General features: G+C 44.5%; 2 protein-coding genes across 2 annotated transcripts in view; one reads left to right on the plus strand and one right to left on the minus strand.

Annotated features, from left to right (window-relative positions):
- Nucleotides 1-6,858, minus strand: part of tmprss3a (transmembrane serine protease 3a) — a 166,926-nt gene extending 160,068 nt beyond the window's left edge. The window contains exons 1-3 of the mRNA XM_061724283.1: nucleotides 6,834-6,858; nucleotides 6,646-6,686; nucleotides 5,407-5,641 (exon numbers count right to left, since the gene is read on the minus strand). Of these exons, the coding sequence (XP_061580267.1) occupies nucleotides 5,407-5,641; nucleotides 6,646-6,686; nucleotides 6,834-6,858 (301 nt within the window). The remainder of the gene's footprint in view (nucleotides 1-5,406; nucleotides 5,642-6,645; nucleotides 6,687-6,833) is intronic.
- Nucleotides 6,859-8,825: 1,967 nt separating this feature from the next.
- Nucleotides 8,826-13,483, plus strand: LOC133446303 (complement C1q-like protein 2). Its single transcript, XM_061724311.1, has 2 exons — nucleotides 8,826-9,392; nucleotides 12,724-13,483. Exons 1-2 carry the CDS (start codon nucleotides 8,826-8,828, stop codon nucleotides 12,901-12,903), a joined length of 747 nt encoding a protein of 248 aa, XP_061580295.1. The 3' UTR covers nucleotides 12,904-13,483.
- The last annotated feature ends 9,031 nt before the right edge of the window (nucleotides 13,484-22,514 follow it).

Below are 22,514 nucleotides of genomic sequence, written 5' to 3' on the forward strand. Positions count from 1 at the left end.
GTGTGTGTGTGTGTGTGTGTGTGTGTGTGTGTGTGTGTGTGTGTGTGTGTGTGTGTGTGTGTGTGTGTGTGTGTGTGTGTGTGTGTGTTCATCTAAGGTTAAAAGGTCAGGGTTCAGATTTCTCCATTTTCCAGGTTATACTATGAATTCTGTACTGAGTGAGTCATGTGACCAGTTCTGGGTCAGTCTAATCAGTCAACAGCTGAGCTCTGGTTGCTAGGGGCAACAAGAACCTGATACAGAGGGAGCGGGAATGACTCAGCTGGATTTTTGGTTGTGACAAACCAGAAATCACTCCACTTTGCGCTCAAACCGTAGCTCTTAGCAGAAAAACGAAAACATTTTGAGAAACAGAGAACCTACCAGATTATCTAAATGTTATTTTCATACAGATATTCCTTAAAATGTGTTAGTAACGGCAATTCGAAAACAAAAATGAGATTTTTTTTAAGAAAACTTCATTTAACATGGGAGTCAATGAAGAGAGAGACAGGAACTGGCGTGTCTGTTGGCTCCCCCGTTAAAATTTTGTGCACACCACGCCTGTCAAAGTCACATTTTATAAATCACAACACCTATGTCTATATTCTGACCAAAAATTATCTGTCTACCTTTTACGGTTTGGCCGTGACCTCGAGTTACAAATAAGAAATCATGTTTTTTTTTCAGTGTAACTACACTCTAGCAAACTGACTCCCGTGCTCTAGATTTGAAAAAAAGTGATTTCCAGTCCTCGCTTGAGGGCTCATATCTTGAAAAGTGTACATTTTAGGAAAAAACTGTTTCGGGTTTGGAGAGAGAAGAGAAGTTTTCCTCCGTTTTGAAGTTTGAATGACGTTTCTACGTGCAAGTATGAGAAAGATACGTGACTCAGAAAAAAGGTGATTTTTGTCTTTTTTTCTCAACATTTTCCCATCCGCTTATAATGGCGCCATTGAAATGCATGGGAAAATCTTCCCCATTAGTTTGGAAATTTGGAAATGTTTTTGCACTTCGTGCAAAAACTATTCGTGCCATCGTTCTGAAAATCCACAGGACTGTAGTTAAATTCAGGGCCTACAACTTTCTAAATCGGTTCAGAATTTTTCGAGTAACGGTGTGCGAGTGGTGAGGCCCCAAACTTCACGCAATGCGTTCCGGATGGGGCAAAAAGCGCACGTTTGTGCACGTTGCGCAAAAACGTGCACGCCAATCGCTAATAAAAGTCATACCCATCGATTCCCGATTAAGGCGCACGTTTCTACGTTTTTACTTTTCGCGTTTTCTCAAAGCTGTAGGAGGAGTAGCCGGACAAAGTTTTTACGGAAGAATATATAAATAATAATAAGCCTGAGCAATAGTATGAGTGCCTCGTGCTGCGCACGAGGCACTCCTCCTCCATTGAGCTTGCGCAGCTCAATGGAGGAGGCGTGCCACGTGGCGCAGCCGTGGCACTAATAATAAGCCTGAGCAATAGTATGAGTGCCTCGTGCTGCGCACGAGGCACTCCTCCTCCATTGAGCTTGCGCAGCTCAATGGAGGAGGCGTGCCACGTGGCGCAGCCGTGGCACTAATAATAAGCCTGAGCAATAGTATGAGTGCCTCGTGCTGCGCACGAGGCACTCCTCCTCCATTGAGCTTGCGCAGCTCAATGGAGGAGGCGTGCCACGTGGCGCAGCCGTGGCACTAATAATAAGCCTGAGCAATAGTAAGAGTGCCTCGTGCTGCGCACGAGGCACTCCTCCTCCATTGAGCTTGCGCAGCTCAATGGAGGAGGAGTGCCACGTGGCGCAGCCGTGGCACTAATAAATAATAAGCCTGAGCAATAGTATGAGTGCCTCGTGCTGCGCACGAGGCACTCCTCCTCCATTGAGCTTGCGCAGCTCAATGGAGGAGGCGTGCCACGTGGCGCAGCCGTGGCACTAATAAGCCTGAGCAATAGTATGAGTGCCTCGTGCTGCGCACGAGGCACTCCTCCTCCATTGAGCTTGCGCATCTCAATGGAGGAGGAGTGCCACGTGGCGCAGCCGTGGCACTAATAAGAAAAGGGAAACCTTTCTAGATACTAATTTAACGCCTTCATTTTTCAGGTTTTCTCGGCCGTGTTTCATTTTTTGGGGATTTTTTTTTTCCACAACAGAGCGGGGTCATGCTTTACACCCGCTGGTGTGACGTGGGACCTTTGCGACTTTAGCATGTTAGCGAAACGCTAGCAACATTGCCTTTTGGGCCATTCTGGACGATTGCAATATGGTCATGCCACTACTTGGCATGCCCATAATTAAAGCTGCAGCGATGACCGGGTCCTCGCACCTTTGTGCACGTTCAGGCTGCAGTGGAAGCGCTTGTATGACTTGCATGTAGATTCTTCAGGCCTGGACATTTAGCGGATGACACCACCATGACTCTTTATATCAAACCATTCAAAAGTTATGGCAGAAAGTCAGATATCAGATATCGACCAATCAGAAGAAGGGGCGGGGCTAATTTGCACCAATTATTTTCAAGGACTCAAAACAGAGTCCGATGACACCACCCACGAGTCTGTATGTCATATCATTCAAAAGTTATAGCAGAAAGTAGGAACTATCAAATATTGGCCAATCAGATGATGGGGGGGTGCGCTTTTTGGGGTCTAGCATCGCCACGGTAACGCTTTTGACTGAGAAAGTAATGCGCATCGTCGCAAGATCGAGACGCACATTTTGATGTATAACACACCTGGGTGCACGTTACGGTTCGGGCGAAGAAGTGGCTGAAGAAATGGCATAAATTGCGGCAAATTTACATGATTAATTCAAAATGGCCGACTTCCTGTTCGGTTTCGACCATGGCGCCAAGAGACTTTTCTTTAAGTTGCGACATGATAATTCAATTCAATTCAATTCAATTCAATTTTATTTATATAGCGTCTAATACAACAGATGTTATCTCTAGACGCTTTCCAGAGATCCAGAACATGAACATAAACATAAACATAAACCCCCGAGCAATTATCATATAAACAATGGCAGGTAAAAACTCCCATAGTGGGAGAAAAGCCTTAAGCCAAACAGTGGCAAGGAAAAACTCCCCTTTAGGAGGGAAGAAACCTTGAGCAGGACCAGGCTCATAAGGGGGGACCCTCCTGCCGAAGGCCAGACTGGGGGAGTCAGGGACGTCAGCAGCACACAGCAGGCAGGTGGAAGCAACAGCGGGATGACCAAAGGTGGGGTGGGGGGGGCGTCAGCAGCACACACCTGATACAGGTGTGTACCGATTTTCGTGCATGTATGTCAAACTGTTTTGTGGGGCTTGAGGCGAGAAGTTTTCTAGGGGGCGCTGTTGAGCCATTAGGCCACGCCCATTAATGCAAACTATTAAATATCACATTTTTTACCAGGCCTGGCTTGCGTGCAAAATTTGGTGACTTTTGGGGCACGTTTAGGGGGGCAAAAAGGCCCTCATTTCGTCGGAAAAATAAAAACGAGAAAAAAATAAATTCCTACGGATACAATAGGGCCTTCGCACTGTAAGTGCTCGGGCACTAATAATAATCCAGTGACAGAAGAAAGCTGAACCGGTACGATTTTGTTTGGAAGAGTTTCCAAGAGAAAATCTAACATGAAAGCAGAGGTGAGGTTCATAAAACTGAATCTAAACAAACCAGCAGACTTCTGGAACAGTGTCCTCTGGACACATGAGACCAACATGGACATGTCTGGGGCCTTTAAAATGGAGTGCGTAGGATTCATACTAAAAGTGCACGTACGCCCAAAAGCCGAAAATGGCGGGCGCAAAAAAAAATCCGGATCTATAAAACCGCGTGCACGCAGACTTCCACGCAATGTTCCCTTTATGAATCACAGTCCACCTGGAAAGCTTGCGCAGCTGAATCCGCCCCATATCCCGCCCCCAACACGCCCATAAATCCATATGGATGAGCCTACTGAGCATGCGCAGTGGCTTCCTGCAGCCTGTTAGGGATGAATGCGTCAGAATGAATGAACGTGTCGAGCCACCGTGCCACTGAATTTCGCTGAGATCTGAGATCTAGATGTTGTGGATGATGTGGAGAGAGGACAGTGAAACGAGATTATTTGGTGGTCACAGTAAAAGTAGAAAAAGTATATAAATAGTATAAAATAAAGCGAGTGAGTGGCAGCACGTCGTTGCTGCCCGTTAGTGCCACGATCGCACGACGCAATTTCCACTGGGGGCAGCGGGGACATGTCCCCCCCACTTTTCAAAATGATGTATTTGTCCCCCCCACTTTTTACAGTTTAAAAACTAACGGTAGGCTCAGCAAATCATCAAGACACCCGGGACGGCGGCCCGGCAGCCCCCGCTCCCCCTCCTCCCTCCCGTCTCCCCTCAGAGCTGCTCTAGGCTGTTTTATGGTTCTGCGTTATACCAACGCAGAGCCTACGGCGTAGGCTCTGCGTTGGTGTTACCATAATTCCGGCTTAAAAGTAAACAACATGAGCGCACGTACCCGTGCATGACAGGCAGACACACACGGGGAGAAGGGACTATTTCTTTAATTTTTATTTTTTTTTAAACTTTATCCTTATGAACGCAATTGTTATATAGTCCAACTTTCCTTATTTTAATCAGAACACTTTCTTTTTTCCTCTTCGGCGTTGAGTAGTGGGCTCGGAGCGGCAGTCATCCCCCCCCCCCGCCGCCTGCTCCGTTATCAGCACTATTTTATTATAAGTCTGATATATGTTGTGATATGTGATGACATTATTAAGAGTATGACATGCATCTGGCTTCATTTCACCACCTCACAGCCTGCGTCGCCAGTTCCCCGTGTCTTAAGTAAATTCTTACGGGAGGGTCCGACATGCCGTAAAGATAAGCAGATTTTTCGGTTAGTTTTTTCTTTTTAGATCCGAGGCTTTGCGTAGATGCCGGCTTCCGCAACTTTCAGGCGCTTTTTCTGCGCAAGCAAGCTTTATAGATGAGGCCCCTGGTCTTTATTTCCAGAACCATGTTTGGATGAAACCAGCAGAAACACCTCAGACCCAGTGTCAAGGACAGTGCTGGAGGGATGATGATCTGGAGCTGGACACCTGTCAGTTATTGAGTGGACCATGAACTCCTCTGTAGCAAAGAGTCTTCTAAAGACAAATGTGAGGTCTGTCTGAAAGACTGGCTGAAACGTATTAAAGTGACGGGAAATTATCCCAAACACAGCAGCAGATCATAGGAATGATGAAAAATTAAAGAATACAGTAGCACGTAGTGGGACCATTCAGAGAGCTGTGTAGAAGTGGATGTCCAAAAAGAAGAATGGACCACAATCCTCCACAACCACGTGACATACTGATAAAGTCACACACTATTTCAACTTCCTGCCGCTGAAGGTTTTAATCATCCTGTGACAAGATTTTACACTATTACTCAGTGGTTGTGGTTGACTCCAGAAAGTGAGTATCTCACCATTGATGAATGGCTGCACCTTGGTGACTGGCATGGTTTGAGTAGGCGTGGCTGGAGGCTGGATCTCTGTGGCTTCAATTATGTTTTTCTCTGACAGGATGTCAGTAGCACAGCTGCCCAGCGGACTGATGTTCAGAGTGTTGGGGGTCTCCACGGTGGGGAGCTCTTCCTCAGTTACTGACACCAACTCTATCTTTGAATTGTCTGGTTGCTCAGGAGCTTCTGCCTCGAGACCCTGGATGAAAGTTTCAAAATAAAGACAGACATTTTCTCTTTCATTGTGGTCCTCTACAGGAGACACAAAACTTCCAATTGCCACCCAATCAGTAGGTCCATGTGGCTCCATGTGAGTTGAAGGTGGGCTGCCCAGAGTATATGGATGTATACAGTTTCAGTTAATGGACACCAAATGTGAAATTTACGAGGGCCACATATATGGGGCCCATCCGTGACATAAGTGTAGCCCACTTATGTCACACAAAGGTCCTGTGGACATGAGCTAACAAGGGGTTAACTGTAGGTTTCGTAAAGTTTCTGTTTCATAGCCTCCAATTCAGACATTTAACTCACTGGACCCACCTAAAATCCAGGTAGATCGCACTCAAGTTCTGAACGAGTTCTGATGGACCAACACAGGTGGAACCACTTGGAAACTGCAGATAAGTCCATCTGGAACCTGAGAACAAACAATCTGAACAATCTGATTCTCAGATTTTTGTGGTTCCAAGAATCTAGTTCAGTTTTCCTCTAGAATATGGTTTCTGATAGTGAAACATCAACGATGAGACTGGACCCAGACTTGGACTGTAGAAAGTGAGGTTGCGTTTTGTGGTTCAGTGATATTTTGTCCCAGAGTGGTCATCTTCACATTGTTACCATCTTTGGAGTCTTAGCTTTAAACCACAACCAGGCCAGTGCCAGCTGGTCGATATGGTGACAGTTCACACAACACAGCTAACTGTGTTGTCTGAATTGTGTTTGGTTTTAGGTGGAAATGCTCGTTTGAGTATTAAAGCAGGTTCTTATCGGTTCTGTTAGGCTTCAGCATGAATCTCGTCTTGATGTTTTTCAGTTAAACCTGATTTTCTACAAACACCAACCTTTCACTGCTTCCGCTCTGGTTTTTGTTGATATATGATCCCCGAAGGCTTGAGTCAAGATAACTGGACTTCCTCTTGGTTCAAGCCTTTGAGGAATACCAGGACCTGGATGCCTGAGAGTCCAGTGCAGTCCACTTACCATTGGGGGAGGAGATGTGTGGTCAGAACCGGCAGCAGGACCTGGATCAAGGGTTGAAGCAGCCAGGGAGAAAAAAACAAAGAGGAGGTGAGTCTAGAAGCGAGACAGAAAATAGTAGACAAGCAGGATCCATATGAAGACCGGATGAGCTGTGATCCCTCACAATTCCAGTTTGATGACCTACGTACCGATTTCCACAAAGCTGGTCGTCATGATGCCATTGTCCACGCTCCACCTTGCTTCATCAAAGACTGTATTCTTTCAAACACCAGCGACCGAGTTTACCATATGAGGTGAAAACTGCCTCCTGCTGTGGTCATTCTAACAAAAGGACACCTGAGCAGGTGAGTCCTGATGCTCAAAGGGGGAATCAGGTAGTGTTTCTTACTCAAGTGTCACTGAAGAGATGGAGTCAGGTGGAGGAGGCGGTCCCTGGAAACAGATGGATGCAGCGGTACATGTCACATGGATCACATTTCAGAGGTCCGGTGAAGCCAGAGCATGTGACTCGTGTCACAGGAGAGCTTTGAGAAGTATATAATTACATTTCTATTCAGAACCGCCTTCGTACTTAGAACCATGGACCAGGAAAACTAGTGTTACTCTGGTCCCAAACTCTGCAGGACTAGATCCAAGCACTGGGGACGGACTGGGATTAGATTTTTTGATTGATTGATTGAATTAATTTTTTATTTACGTGTCATGCACATGAAGTCCCCAGCCCAAGTGGGCTTACAAGACACCAAAAAAAGAAAAAATAACATAAAGCAAATGAAAGCCAGACAACAGACCCTGTACCAATTAAACATATAAACAATCCTGACGCTTTATCCAGGCTTCAGAAACAAAATGAGCCAACTTAAAAACATTTAAGTTAAACAACCCGTCCATTCTATAATCGTCAGAGCACCAGAACATTCCTGGGTTTTTAACAGACATTTCAGTAAATAATGGAGTTCTCAGTTCATCATACAGAGGGCAATATAACAGAAAATGTGATTCACTTTCCACTTCGTTAAGTTCACATAATTCACACAACCTTTCATCTTCGGGAATGTTTTTAAATCTGCCGACTTCAAGATTCAAGGGAAGGATTCCTGTTCTCAGCTGAGCCATTAAAGACCTTTGATTTCATGTGAGGTTTGTTTTAACATAAGGTTCAGGGCCATAATTGTGCTTGATTTGGATGAATGTTGTGTAATGTAATTTGGGCTTAAACAGAATATCATTTAAACATTTTGTCTCAAATAAAGCAAATAACTTAGAGTGGGAGATCAGATTGACCAGGGTGAAAGTAGGCTGGTGACCATTCTGGTGAATGATTCTGTTAGAAAACCTAACCGTCCTACAGACAACCTCCAGCTGACTAGTCTGACAAGAACCAGGAAGTAGAAAAACCTACAGCTCCTCTACTCACAACTAGGATCTGGATGCAGATCTGCGGGTCCTCTACTGACCACTAAGGTCTGGATCCAGGCCTGCGGTTCCTGGTACAGACCTGTGGTTCCTCTACCGACCACTAAGGTCCAGATCCAGACCTGCAGTTCCTCTACCGACCACTAGGGTCCGGATCCAGACCTGGAGTTCCTCTACCGACCACTAAGGTCCAGATCCAGACCTGGAGTTCCTGGTCCAGACCTGGGGTTCCTCTACCAACTACTAGGATCTGGATCTAGACCCCTAGTTCCCCTTGTAAAATAGTTTGTTTTTTTTCCTTTCTTTCCTGCATTTTTTTTTTTTTTTTTCAGGGCGGGGTGTTGGAATAGAACCCTTTTTGTTTGGCTTGTGCATCACAATATGGCATGGACATAATAAGAGTATTTTCTCCACCTGTTGAACAGCCACCCTCCTGTGTGTCTGGTTTTCAGTCTGGTCCCCCCCCCCCCCCATCCCACCACTCCCTGCTTTTGGGAGCATCTCTCCCTGTTGTCCTCTCTCTCCCTTGACAGTGGCTCAATCCCCACCCAGCTGAAGACTCCTCCCTCCTCATCGGGGGGAGGTTTCCCTTTTTTAACCGCAGCTTGCCCCCCCCCTCCCCCCCCTACCCTTCAGAAAAACCTCCTCTCTCCTCATTCTTTCCGCCACTTCCCTCCACCACGCAGCACAGAGAGGACATCTGCTCGTGCCCCTCCCGGACACTGTGCAAGAAGTGAGTGGCAGTCGCAGGGGGGTGCGTCATTATGGTTCTGGTCCTCATCATCACCATCCCCCTCCTGATCCAGACCTCTCCCACCCGCGGTCATTACGAGATGATGGGCACATGTAGGATGGTCTGTGACCCATACGACCCCAGACCAGGGGCCACGGCTCTGGAGGTCTTGCAGGACCTGAGCGCGGGACCTGCCCCCGGCTTCGTCCAGGGGACCAAAGGAGAACCAGGAAGGCCGGGGAAACCTGGACCTAGAGGGCCACCGGGACAACCTGGACCACCGGGACCAAGAGGGCCCCCGGGAGACAAGTGGGGCTCAGGAAAGACGGGGGATCACAGGGTCCCAGAGACCAGCGGAGAGCAGGGCCCTACAGAGGACGAGGGCAAGATAGCGTTCTATGTGGGTCTGAAAAACCCCCATGAGGGGTACGAGGTCCTGCGGTTTGACGACGTGGTGACCAACGTAGGGAACCAATACAACCCCTCCACCGGGAAGTTCACCTGCCAGGTGTCCGGCATTTACTACTTCACCTACCACATCCTGATGAGGGGTGGGGATGGCACCAGCATGTGGGCGGACCTCTGCAAGAACGGACAGGTGAGTTAGATAAGGGATACTTGCGCACAATTTCACACGAGAGCTCTCTGTATGGCAAACCACATGGGTCCAAAAACGTCACAGATTTGTTACGGCATGTGTGGTAGTGACAGAAAGCTGCCTGTGTTGTTAACGCGTCCTGACTAGTCCCTGGACTACGATGCAGCTATATAAGCTCATTTCTGTTGTTGAATAAAATAACAGAATCAAATACAATGCTAAAAATGCTGTTTGATGTAACAAAAATAATTACACTCTATGTAGTTCTTGAACCACACAAAGACTCCCTGCAGAAAAACAAGAGGGAATTTTAGAAGTTGTTCGAACCTGATGTCCTTGTTCAAGTGATCCAAAAACAAACCAGCTGAAAAGGTTTTCCTTTCTTTTTGTTAGAAAGGTTAATGAGTTTGTTTGAAAATGAACCCAGTTGTCTTCTGGCTTACTTTAGATCTGATAACTCATATATTTACTTCTTGAATTATGGGTAATTGTTGCTTGAGACAAAAAGTCTGCCGCATGACTTGCCACATCTATCTTTCTGTGGTACAGGATTAGTTTGGCTGTCGGACTTCAAGATAACCAGACTAGAGGAATCCAGATTTTACATGTGCATCTACAACAAAGGGATTCTTGTGACAATGCCAGTGTCACTTCAACACGCCACCACATAAACACATAAACACACTCCTCCTCTGACGTTGGGCTCTGCGTGTTTAGAGGTTTCACATTTAACAAAAAAATACTCACTAGTGCACCCGAGTTTGTTTGGACAGGTGTGTATAGTGAGCCAGCATATATCCATCAGCAACCGGCTTCGTCACCCGCGATGCGTCACTGAGAGGCATCGGAGGTCCTTCCTCCCCGCTGCCATCAGACTCCACAGCCAGGCCTGCTCTCAGTAGCTAACGGACAATAAATAACATGTGCAATAACAAGATGTGCAATAACCATATGTACAATATCTATGCAATATCTGTCTGTCTACCTCACACTCATTCTACCTGCTTTTTTGCACTGTTTTTGTTTCCTTCGCACTACTTTTATTTCCCATTGCAATGTATATACTGCCTATATCTTGTAATCATATATATTTTTTACTTTTTACTTTTTTACCCCATTACCTGCATGTGTGTGTTAAGTGTACTGCTGCTAACATGTGAGTTTCCCCATTGAGGGAATAATAAAGGATTATCTTATCTTATCTTATCTTATCTTATCTTATCTTATCTTATCTTATCTTATCTCTGATCTCTTTAATAACATGATTGTTTTAAAGGGGACCTATTCTGAAAAACAGGTTTTCTCTTGCTTTAACATATATAAAGTGGTCTCCCCTCAGCCTGCCAACTCAGAGAAGGAGGAAAGAAACCAGATTCTGCAGTGTCTGTACAGCCCCCCGGATGATCCGTCCAGTGTGATGTGGATCTATGAGCCAATAAGATTCTGCTCCCTTTCGTTACGTAACGACGGGAGCGATGTGTGAAACCACGCCCACAACTAACTCCACCGGCCGGAGCTTCCGCCATTTATTCTTAGCGGTGTATCGCGTCCTTCCAGGCTCCCGGTCTCGCACTCAGAAGGCACGCCGATTTTTCCCAGTGGCCAGCCGCGGTACTGCAACAAAAACTCCCATGGGGCCCAAAAAGCTTTTTTCTCGTAGACCGCAATAGTAAAAGAGAAGCCTCTAAAACTGTTCACAGGAACCTCCAGCTGTAATCACCGGCAATTACTAATCTTTGTATTCTATATTTTTAAGTCATGGACTTTATATCCGTCAAAAATGTTTTATAACATTTATAATAAGAAAAGTCAAAGAAAAGTCTCTTTCTGGGCGTGACGTCACGGCTGTGTCCGTGCACTCCATGGATGTATTATATTAATATATATTATATAATTATATTATATTAATACATTAATAATATATGTAATAATATACATGTAATAATATACATTAATGAATATATTATATTAATACATATTATATTAATATTCGCGTCATTGCCCCGGGGCATGATGGGAGGCCCAGAGCATCATGGGAGGTGACTCAACTGCACATGCTCTTTGGGCCACTTAACACGGAAGTAAACCCGGAAGTCAGGAACTTTTTTCGGCATATGCGCTGAGTGAGCAACTTACATTGAAATGAACGGCGGCCATTTTCCGGTCCGGTATCCAGTTAAGATAATACATCCATGCGTCAATCGCGTCATCGCGTCAGGCAGCCAATCAGCACAGAGCCTCATTATCATAGCCCCGCCGACTCAGAATGCCTTATAGATAATGAGGTTAGAGAATGGGAAGATAAAAACATGGCTCAGAGGCTGAATTTCTAATGTATTTAGCAAAAACAATCAAAAGCTTGTTTTCAAGACATCCAAGGCCTGTTTAAAATAGGTATTAGATGACATAATAGGTCCCCTTTATAGCAATGATAAAAAAATGTAAAAAATGTGAAAAAAAAATGCTGCCAGTGGAGCATTAGATGACTGCATGTCAAAAACGCCACTGTCATAAGTAGGGATGGGAAGAATTACTGATTCCAGCTCCATTATCGATGTTGCTTATCGATTCGGTTCCTTATTGATTCTCTTCCAGTTATATATAGTAGAAATATAGTACAAATTACTTTGGTCGCATCAAGTATGCACCAATATTTTACACACAACGTCATCTAAATCACAGCTGGCTGAAGCTAAAAAAACAGGAAACTTTTCAAATGAACATTGTGACAAATACAATCACAGTGATCAACTTTTGTATTTTAACAGTTTTTATGGAGAAAATGTTCCAGCGTGTTGGAGATCTTTTGATGGGATTAAAACTCTGAACCTGTTGCAACCAAGCACCAACCTCACTTCCGTATTGCAGGTTTTACGGTTTGCTGCAGTACTTCAACTGAACACTAGAGGGCGGCTGCAAAAGATTGGTCCATTGACCTCCATGTTAAAATGTCTCATTTTAAAGCAGAAATAATCAAATTTACAGCCTGGTTCAAAAACTGCTGGGACCGGTTTGTACCACGCCAGGAGTTTATATCACGCAATAAATTTAGTCCCTTGTTCTCATGAAGAACTCTCAGAATTTGCACCACACCCAGCTCTCTCCTGGACAGGTTGTACATCTATCACAGGCACCATTGTTGGTATTCTAAACATAGTTTTGTCTGGTTTATGAATTTGTTTTCTGATTGCTAAATGTGAAATTAAAGTGATGCTTTATGCCATACTAATCCCCACAATGGCTGTTTTATGACTGGTAACATGCCATACATATCCATCGTACTGATGTAGATCTGGCTCATGCCTGGCTCTGGTTTTTCGGTACTCTGCAGGTCCGGGCCAGCGCTATTGCTCAAGACGCTGACCAGAACTACGATTACGCCAGCAACAGTGTGGTTTTGCATCTGGACTTGGGTGATGAGATCTATGTGAAACTCGACGGTGGGAAAGCACACGGCGGGAACAACAACAAGTACAGCACGTTCTCCGGGTTCCTCCTGTACCCAGACTGATGCAGGACCCCAGCCCACCACAGAGCTGTCCAGAACTTTAGTTATTTATTTTTACTTTCACTGCATTACATCTTTTCAAATTCAAACCTGACCATATACTGTATGTATATTTTGTCAGGTCACTTGGTGTTTGTGTCTATAACAGGCTCTGTGATGGACTGGCCAGTTAGAGGAACAGATAATGGATGGATATATTCTCATCCACTTCCACCATACTCTTTTATTTCAACCCCAACACACCAAGGGTATTTTTGTTTTCAGTTCTTCTATTGTGTGGTCAGAGGACCAGGGGTCCGTTTCACAAAGCAGGTTTAGTGAAAACTCTGAGGGCCTGATTTACTAAAGGTTTGCGTGCGTAAAAACCTGTGCAAACTTGACAGCACCCGCAAACCAATGTGCGAGCTGATCTACTAACGGCGTGCAAAGACGACTGCGTCTCTGAAATCCGCAGAATAGCGCACGCAATCCATTTAGTACTTTTGCCCTGATGAATAATCAATATGGGGCGTAACCGCCAGAGAGCGCTAAATATTGGGAGGGGAAGATGCAAATAGGTTAATTTACCACACGCAATGAGATTTACCAAGCCTGAAAGTAATTGCGCGTATTGTGATTGCGTCTGTATTTAATACGTTTGAAAGGAAGGTGCTAATCTGCTGCTGCTGTTATTGTGGCAAGGAGGCGACATCCAAAATCAAAGAATACGCAGAGAGAGTCTTTATTCTGCTGCATGCTATTTTAAAAATGGTTGCACAAGTTTTATTAAAGGCCACTTTTTCTTTGGTTCTCCGCCTTCTTGCCACCTTCTTTTAATGTGCCCCCCTCCACTCGCCCACAAGCAGGCCAAGCCTGTGCCAAAATTTGTATTTTATTGATTACTGATCTTATTGAACGTGAAATCATCCTTCGTAAATTACATTTAAAAAATACATTTACAAAAAAAAACATTTTTGTAGTTATATTTGCGCGCCCTGCTTTGCTCCGAGTCTGCGCCCACTCTGCTCCACCTGCGCGGACTCTGCGCCGAGTCTGCGCCACCCCGTTCTATGTGAAAAAGGCTTAACTCCCGGTAAATCCCGGTGGCAGTCTGTCCAGTTAGCCCCTTCAACAGATCCTGACTTCCAGACTCTGCCATCTAGCTCTGTACACCGGTCGCTTCGCTCTGCACAAAAACCTGCGCCCCACTTTGCGCTTCGCCCGGCGACCCGCCCGGCGCAGCAGAGCCGGCTGTCAGCTCTGACAGCCGGCCTGCTGCCTGCCTTTCCCCCGCTCTGTCGGGGCATGAACGGATCAACTTGATATATTGAAAACATGTATGTGACCTCGTTGTGTGTTACGAGTAAAACGTTTTCAGTCAAAGTAAAATGTGCGCTTCCTTGCATTATTTACATCTAAGTGATTTTATTTCTCCACATGTTTTAGACAGATTATTAATAGGAAAGCAGTGAGAATGCACTTTTTTCCTTAAAATGCTGTCCTACAGGACTGATTTTGTGCCCGCCCTAATAAGCCTCGTGCCCCCTCTGAATATTTGCTCTGGCGCCGACCCTGTCTCTAACTCCAACTCGTCAAATTTCATTTTGCGCCTGCTTTCCATCCACTCTCCAGGGCGCAAGTTTGCGCTCGCAATCCGTAAGACACGCAACACCTCATTTAAATACTGAGGTTTGCACCTGTTATCAATTGCGCACGCAATCTTAGTTGGTCACCCGCAAACCACACGCAAACAGCACGTGCAAACTTTTTCAGTGCACACGCAATTTAGTACTCTTTATTTAGGATCTTCGTAAATCGGGCCCTGAGTCTGTTAACCCTGAAATGAGGGAAACTGAGTTTTACGTTTCACAAAGGGAGGTAACTCAAACCAGAGAAAAGGTAACTCTAGCCTGTTTCACAAAGAGAGGTAACTTAAGCCCTCGGTCAGTTACCGTAGTAACAGACGCTCTGAACCTAACCTGGTCAGTTACCGTAGTAACAGGCTTTCTGAATCTAACCTGGTCAGTTACCGTAGTAACAAACTCTCTAAACCTAACCTGGGGCCTCATTTAAAATGGAGTGCGTAGAATTCATACTAAAAGTGCACGTACACCCAAAAGCCGAAAATGGCGGGCGCAAAAAAAATCCGGATCTATAAAACCGCGTGCACGCAGACTTCCACGCAATGTTCTCTTTATAAATCACAGTCCAGCTGGAAGGTTGCGCAGCTGAATCCGCCTCATATCCCGCCCTCTACACGCCCACTTCATACCAAAAATTGTATGTTTTTGCATATGAATGAGCCTGCTGAGCATGCGCAGTGGCTTCCTGCAGCCTGTTTGGTGTCAGAATGAATGAGGGTGTCCAGCCACGGTGCCACTGAATTTCACTGAGATCTGAGATGTTGTGGATGAGGTGGAAGACAGGAAAACAACATTATTTTGTGGTCACAGTAAAAGTAGAAAAATAAATAGTAAAATACAGCGAGTGAGTGCAGCACGCCGTTGCTGCGCGGAACGCCGTGAGTGCCCCGGCGCAACAGGGGGGGGCATGTCCCCCGTCTTTTCAAAATCATGTTTTTGTCCCCCCCACTTTTTATAGTTTAAAAACTAACGGTAGGATCAGCCATTCACTGCAAATCACACCCTGTGCGAAGGGCCCGGCAGCCCCGCTTCACCCCCCGCTCCCCCTCCTCCTCTCCCGTCTCCCCTCAGAGCTGCTAAGGGCTGATTTATGGTTCCGCGTCACCAACGCAGAGCCTACGGCATAGGTGCGCGTCGCCACGTACCCTACGCTGTAGGCTCTGCGTCATTTTAACGCCGTTAAAGGTTTCACGCGCGCGTAAAACTCATTATATATATATAAAAAATCTGTGTCCCTTTAGGGAAGAAATGAGGGGCTCCGTGGAGCCCCTAAACGCTCTACGAAGCCCCTCATTTGTTCTGTCCTAAAGCGGTGGGTGAAGAGGAGGTTGCAGCAGCAGCAGCAGCAGAGTCCTGACTGACGCTGAGCTTCACACACAGAGGGACACGATCAGCGCTATTTTTATTATAAGTCTGACATATGTTGTGATATGTGATGACATTATTAAGAGTATGACATGAATCTGGCTTCATTTCACCACCTCACAGCCTGCGTCGCCAGTTCCCCGTGTCTTAAGTAAATTCTTACGGGAGGGTCCTAGTTGCCGTAAAGATAAGCAGATTTTTCGGTTAGTTTTTTCTTTTTAGATCCGAGGATTTGCGTAGATGGCGGCTTCCGCAACTTTTAGGCGCTTTTTCTGCGCAAGCAAGCTTTATAGATGAGGCCCCTGGTCAGTTACCGTAGTAACAGACTCTCTGAATCTAACCTGGTCAGTTACCGTAGTAACAGACGCTCTGAAACTAACCTGGTCGGGACCAGGTTTATATCAATGAACCTGGAGTTTCTCTGTGTCTCCGCCTCTTTCAGAGCCGCACGCACATTTGATTTCCTCATTCTTTCAGTCAGCAGGCGAGTTTTGGCGAAGTTCTGCCGTCTGTTATTAAAAACAGAGTCAGAATATATATATTAGAAGTCCATTCTCACGAACATGGCATGTCCTTTTGATGAAGACACAATTGATGAAGGTGCAGAATTAATGCACAGAGAATTAAATATTCGTCGGGAGATGGTTATCAGACCACGTAATACATGTATAGGCTATTACATAGTCTCATTACAGGCAAAGCATGTGTTAATCCTTTATTTGTTATAATTTTAATGATTTAATTGTTTAATGATTTCATAATATATTCAAATTTTTTGAGATTTTTTATTTGGGGTTTTCATAAACTGTGAGCCATAATCATCAAAATTATAACAAATAATTATTACATGAAAAAATAAGAGCATAATACAGGAGTCTCCAACTCCGGTCCTGGAGAGCACCTATCCAGCATGTTTTAGGTGTCTCCCTGCATGAACACACCTGATTCTAATCAATGGTCGTCATTAACTTGTCATCAAGGTCTGGACAGTTCTGTTGCTGACACAGCTCCTTGTATCATGGTGTGCTGAAGCAGGGAAAGATCTAAAACATGCTGGATAGGTGCTCTCCCGCAGGACCGGAGTTGGAGACCCCTGGCATAAGTCTGTATTGGTTCAATACGGAACGCAACTTTTAATTCCCAATTACGGAACAATTCCGTATTTCAAGGGACGGGTGGCAAGCCTACATAAACCTGTCCAAGCCATCAAGGGGTTCCACAGGATTGCAGGTGAATGATGTAGAGATCTGTTAAATTAATTTTACATTATATTCTGTGCTGCGGTGTTACTCTTTTTTCAAAAAACATGTTCAAATTCGCCGTATGCACGCATTAAAATCTCTAATTCCATTCAGGTGAAAAAGGACACGGCGTGAAATGTGTGGATCTTCAGATTTAAACTAATGTTTCCTCAAAGGGATTTTGTAAATTGAAATGTTAAATAAAGTTTAAAAAAAAAGAGAAAAAGTATGTGGATCTTTTGTTGTCGCCGGTTGCCATGGTGAATCGTTGTATCAGGGCTCTACTGATGCTGGCTTTTTATACATGTAGTTGTGGCGCACGCGCTTAACTCCAGGTGAAACTACTTAGAGTTGAGTAAATTAACTCTAATCCGCTGTTCTGGAACCGAAAACTCAGAGTTTCCGATCTCAGAGTAGATCAACTAAGAGTTCAGGATTAGACTCAGAGTTTGTTGAACCTGCTTTGTGAAACGGACCCCAGGCCTCCAACTGCTGGCCCTGGTGGTTAAGGGGGTCATCACACCTAAAACCTAGCTGGCTGGAATTTGAATTTGGTAGAGGCTCAGACTCATTATGCTTATAAGAGAAAAGCATTACAATGTGTCAGAATTACAGTATATAAAAAATATGAGTTTTCCTCCCTATAGAAGACATAATGGAATTTAAAGAGATAATGATTGAAGACAAATCCTGACTAATTTTCAAAATTAACCTTGAAACTGACTGATATATAATGAGTCTTTTTGTCCAATACAGTTTTCGTCACGGTCGTGGAACACTGGACCAGCTCCGTACCCTCCGCAGGGTGCTTGAAGGTTCATGGGAGTTTGCCCAACCAGTCCACATGTGCTTTGTGGAGAAGGTGTTTGGCCGTGTCCCTCATGCCATTCTGGGGGTGCTCTGCTATCTGCTAAGGGCTGTCCGGTCTCTGTATGATCGGAGCAGGAGTTTGGTTCGCATTGACGGCAGTAAGTCAGACTGGTTCCCAGTGCATATATGTATATGTATATATATATATATATATATATATATATATATATATATATATATATATATATATATATACATACACATACATACGTATATATATAAGGACTGTCAAAGTTAACGCGTTAACTTAATGTCATCTTAACGCCGACAATTTTTTTAATGCACGATTAACGTGCAGGATAAAAAAAAGGTCGATGGCACCCGCGGCTTGAGGAAAAGTATGTTGGACTACTGCCTGAACTTTTTTGAAAAGCGAGGGAAGATGGAGAATGAAAAGGGACTTTTGAACGGCAAGTTCACTTTCAAAAAGATGCAGATGGTTCGCATGACAAGACTAAAGTTATTTGCATGTCGATTTGAAATGAATTACCATCGAAGTACGTCGAGTCTCAAATACCACTTGCAGCCAAACACACGACCGATGCAGTAATAGCATCCCCCCCTCGTCAAAAGCAGACAACACTGGATAGCAGCTTGCAAAAAGGCACCTGGACAAGTCTGCACTTTATAGGTTGAGTTACACTCCCTGCTGTTACATGTGCACTTCATTTGTTTGTAATTGATTTTTTTGTATCACCTTGTTTTGATCCCACTAGGAGAAGGGGATATTTTGCTCAAGGTTTCTTCCCTCCCAAAGGGGAGTTTTTCCTTGCCACTGTTTGGCTTAAGGCTTTTCTCCCACTATGGGAGTTTTTACCTGCCATTGTTTATATAATAATTGCTCGGGGGTTTATGTTTATGTTTATGTTTATGTTCATGTTCTGGATCTCTGGAAAGAGTCTAGAGACAACATCTGTTGTATTAGACGCTATATAAATAAAATTGAATTGAATTGATATTTTTTGAGCCTTTTATTTTCCTCCATATGAGGTTAGACATAATTACATGTAAAATGTAACTGACCAATGCACTTCTTGTACAATGTTTGTGATGCATATGGTTTATTGTTTTACATTGAGCTGCTTAAAAAAACAAGGCATCTTAAGTTAGTCTTTACAAGTGTAAAGTTGGGACTACATTGTGTCTGTATTTATGAAGGAATGTTACATTCAGGTCAAGTTGAATAAACACAAACATAAAGCAGCATATTTTCCCTTTCTCATGTTGTTAACAGTATTAAAAACATAAAAAAAATACCTTAAGGTAATTTATAACAGCAAAAAATGTGGGAATAAATGTGCGATTAATATGAGATTAATCGCGAGTTAACTATGGACAACATGCAATCAAACGCGATTAAAAAAATCAATCGTTTGACAATGTCAGATGAAGCGTTCCAAACCAAAAAGAATGAGCCCTCTAGTGTATCTCTCCGTTGCCTTGAACAGGCTGTGTGCTGCAAAATGCGCTGCAATTCTGGGCCTGAGTTTCCCGCGCTGTCCTGCGGATGTGACGTCAAATGACGCTGCATGCGCGTTCTCCCCGTTCTCCCGTGCCGGCTTCGTTGTTGGTTGCAGTACCCCCGACGGCCGTCGTGGCGCTAATGAGTCTAATTTCTTATTCTTGCCTCATGCTCCTTTAAATCATTTTTATGTTTTATAAAAGAAAAAAGCTCGTATAAGTCTGGATTTAGAAGCCAACCAGCCATCTGTGACGCCCCCTTGTGGCTGCAAGGTTAAATACACCTGTATGTAGACAGAAACGGCTCCACCCACCTGGAAATGCCAACATTACCTGTCAGCCACAAAATTCAGAGACTGTTTTTGCTTCAGAACATTTTAACATTTATAACCTATGTGTGCACGTGCAGATCAAGTCCAGAAGAAAAGCTTCTGAACATTTTAAGTTGTAATGTTGAATGATTGCTGTCTGTACTCGTATTTAAGTGTCAATGTCAATAGTTCCAGTAAGTTTTTTTTTCCTGTCATCAGGACAACGAGGATCAAACCTCAAAGTACTGCAAGAACTATGAATTTGTATTTCACCACCAGTAATAAACTACTATTAAATATTACTATGTACTTCTGAGTGAAAAATTGTGTAAAGTTGGGACGTTTTTACCATTTTGTAATGTTTCCATTCCTTTTTCAAAACTTTTAAAAGTCGTTCTGGCATCGAGGACTCCAACTTAGGAGTTTCCGGAGTTATTTTGTTATTTTCCATTTTTTTCATTGAACATTTCTTCCAAAACAGATCAGGAACACAAATCACAGTGTCATCTGCATATAAACTGACATTTATATTAATTAACAGCAGATGATGTTGAATGTGAACATGTAGAATGAAAGAAGCACAGGTCTCATACGGATCCTTACTAGAATCCTGCACCAGACCAGAACGGGGCCACATTCTTTTCCTAAAACTCCAGCGCTGGTCTTCAGAGAGAAGAGTTTACAGATGAAAAACTTTTCTGTATTAAGAAAACATGGAAGTCCAGAAATCTGCATCTGAACAAGCCAACAGCCTTCGGGATGTCTCATGTGGATGTCCCATGTCCACATGAGACCTAAAGGAGATGTTTGGTCTCCATGTCCAACAAAGGGTGTGGTTCCTTAGAAATGCCCACAATTTTTTTTCTGTTGGCTAAAATCCATCCATCCACAGTGTAGCAAGGACAAGAGAAAAGATATTTCGGCCGTGTTGATATAATATCGAATCAGTATCAGTATCGGTATATTCATGGCTGCAATATCGGTATCATATCGGAAGTGAAAAAGTTGTATCAGGACAGCCCTAGTTCTCATGTTGAATATGTGTCTCGTGCTGTTAATTGTCCTGGGAGGCCAGTTGGGTCTGGGAGGGTTCAGGGGATGGTGGTGCTTTTGTTTTTCAGAGCAGGTTTGTTACCGTGACGTCTCCTGTCCTGTCAGAATGCCCAGTTTCTTCCAGCTGTTTGCTGCCTTTGGCAGCTCTGATTGCTCTCGGAGAGACTTTTATTTCAAAGTGCAGCCTCCTGTCAGAAGAAGTTAAAGTTTGATATCCAGAAGGGGCTGGCGGCAGAGCCTCTTCTTGTTTTATCGGCACTGCTGCAGAGGAAACGAAGCATCTGCGGGAACGCGCCGGCTCAGGTGTCACTCAGACATAAAATATGCATCTGCTGGCACTGGGGTCCATCTGAAAACACAATAAATGAAAAGGGACGAATGGATCGCTTCATTCCAGGTTCCACCATAAAACTTCCTGGCTCTCATTTAGCTGAGAAGCTTCTGGAACGAAGACGAGGTGATGAAGGGTGACAGCTGAGAATGAGATTCCAGCTCAAACTGAAGTTCAACTTTGATTCAGTGGGTGGATTTCTAAGAAATGTGCAGCTCACAGAAAAAAAAACACATTTCTCTATTACCGTTTTATTTCACTCTGTAGAAGTGTTTTTAAAACATTTATGAGGCAGACAGGTTCGGACATATTGATGTTTATGAGACCGACCGAAGAGCAGCAGCAGAGATACGTGGAATGAAACCATTCTAGGAATAAAAGTGATGGGGGAGGAATTCAACCATAACACTTAAACACAGGTGTTGCACTCAAGTCCTTCTTGTTTCAATTCCTCAAGACACCTCATTCAATTTAATGGATCATCATCAGCTGGCCAACATGGTCTGCACAAGCATGTTAATGGTACACTCAGGGTGGAAACACTTAAAACCTGCAGGACAGCGCCCCCTGAGGACCGGAGACTTGTGGTTTAGTGTTTTCCACACCGCTGAGGTCTCTGATCCACCGTGATCCCTTTAACAACAGGGGCCTCATCTATAAAGCTTGCTTGCGCAGAAAAAGCGCCTGAAAGTTGCGGAAGCCGCCATCTACGCAAAGCCTCGGATCTAAAAAGAAAAAACTAACCGAAAAATCTGACTTATCTTTACGGCAACCAGGACCCTCCCGTAAGAATTTACTTAAGACAAGGGGAACTGGCGACGCAGGCTGTGAGGTGGTGAAATTAAGCCAGATTCATGTCATACTCTTAATAATGTCATCACATATCACAACATATATCAGACTTATAATAAAATAGCGCTGATCGTGTCCCTCTGTGTGTGAAGCCCAGCGTCAGTCAGGACTCTGCTGCTGCTGCTGCAGCCGCGGTGACACGCCGGGAACCTCCTCACGCCCACCGCTTTAGGACAGAACAAATGAGGGACTTCGTAGAGCGTTTAGAGGCTCCACGGAGCCCCTCATTTCATCCCTAAAGGGACACAGATTTTTTTATATATATAATGCGTTTTACGCGCGCGTGAAACCTTTAGGTGCGGGTGTAAGCCTAAATTAGGGTCCCACGTTAAAACAACGCAGAGCCTACGGTGTAGGGTACGCGGTGACAAGCACCTACGGCGTAGGCTCTGCGTCGGTGTGACGCGGAACCATAAATCAGCCCTGAGCAGCACTGAGGGGAGACGGGAGAGGAGGAGGGGGAGCAGGGGGTGAAGCGGGGCTGTTCTCGCATCGTCTTCGCACAGGG

This window comes from Cololabis saira, chromosome 6 (genome assembly GCF_033807715.1).
Source record: "Cololabis saira isolate AMF1-May2022 chromosome 6, fColSai1.1, whole genome shotgun sequence".
Lineage (NCBI taxonomy): Eukaryota > Metazoa > Chordata > Actinopteri > Beloniformes > Belonidae > Cololabis > Cololabis saira.

Excerpts from the sequence above, each read along its gene's own strand:
- LOC133446303 (XM_061724311.1), top strand. The coding sequence starts at position 8,826 with ATGGTTCTGGTCCTCATCATCACCATCCCCCTCCTGATCCAGACCTCT. Across the intron at positions 9,393-12,723 it reads ACCTCTGCAAGAACGGACAG|GTCCGGGCCAGCGCTATTGC; the intron begins GTGAGTTAGATA and ends GGTACTCTGCAG.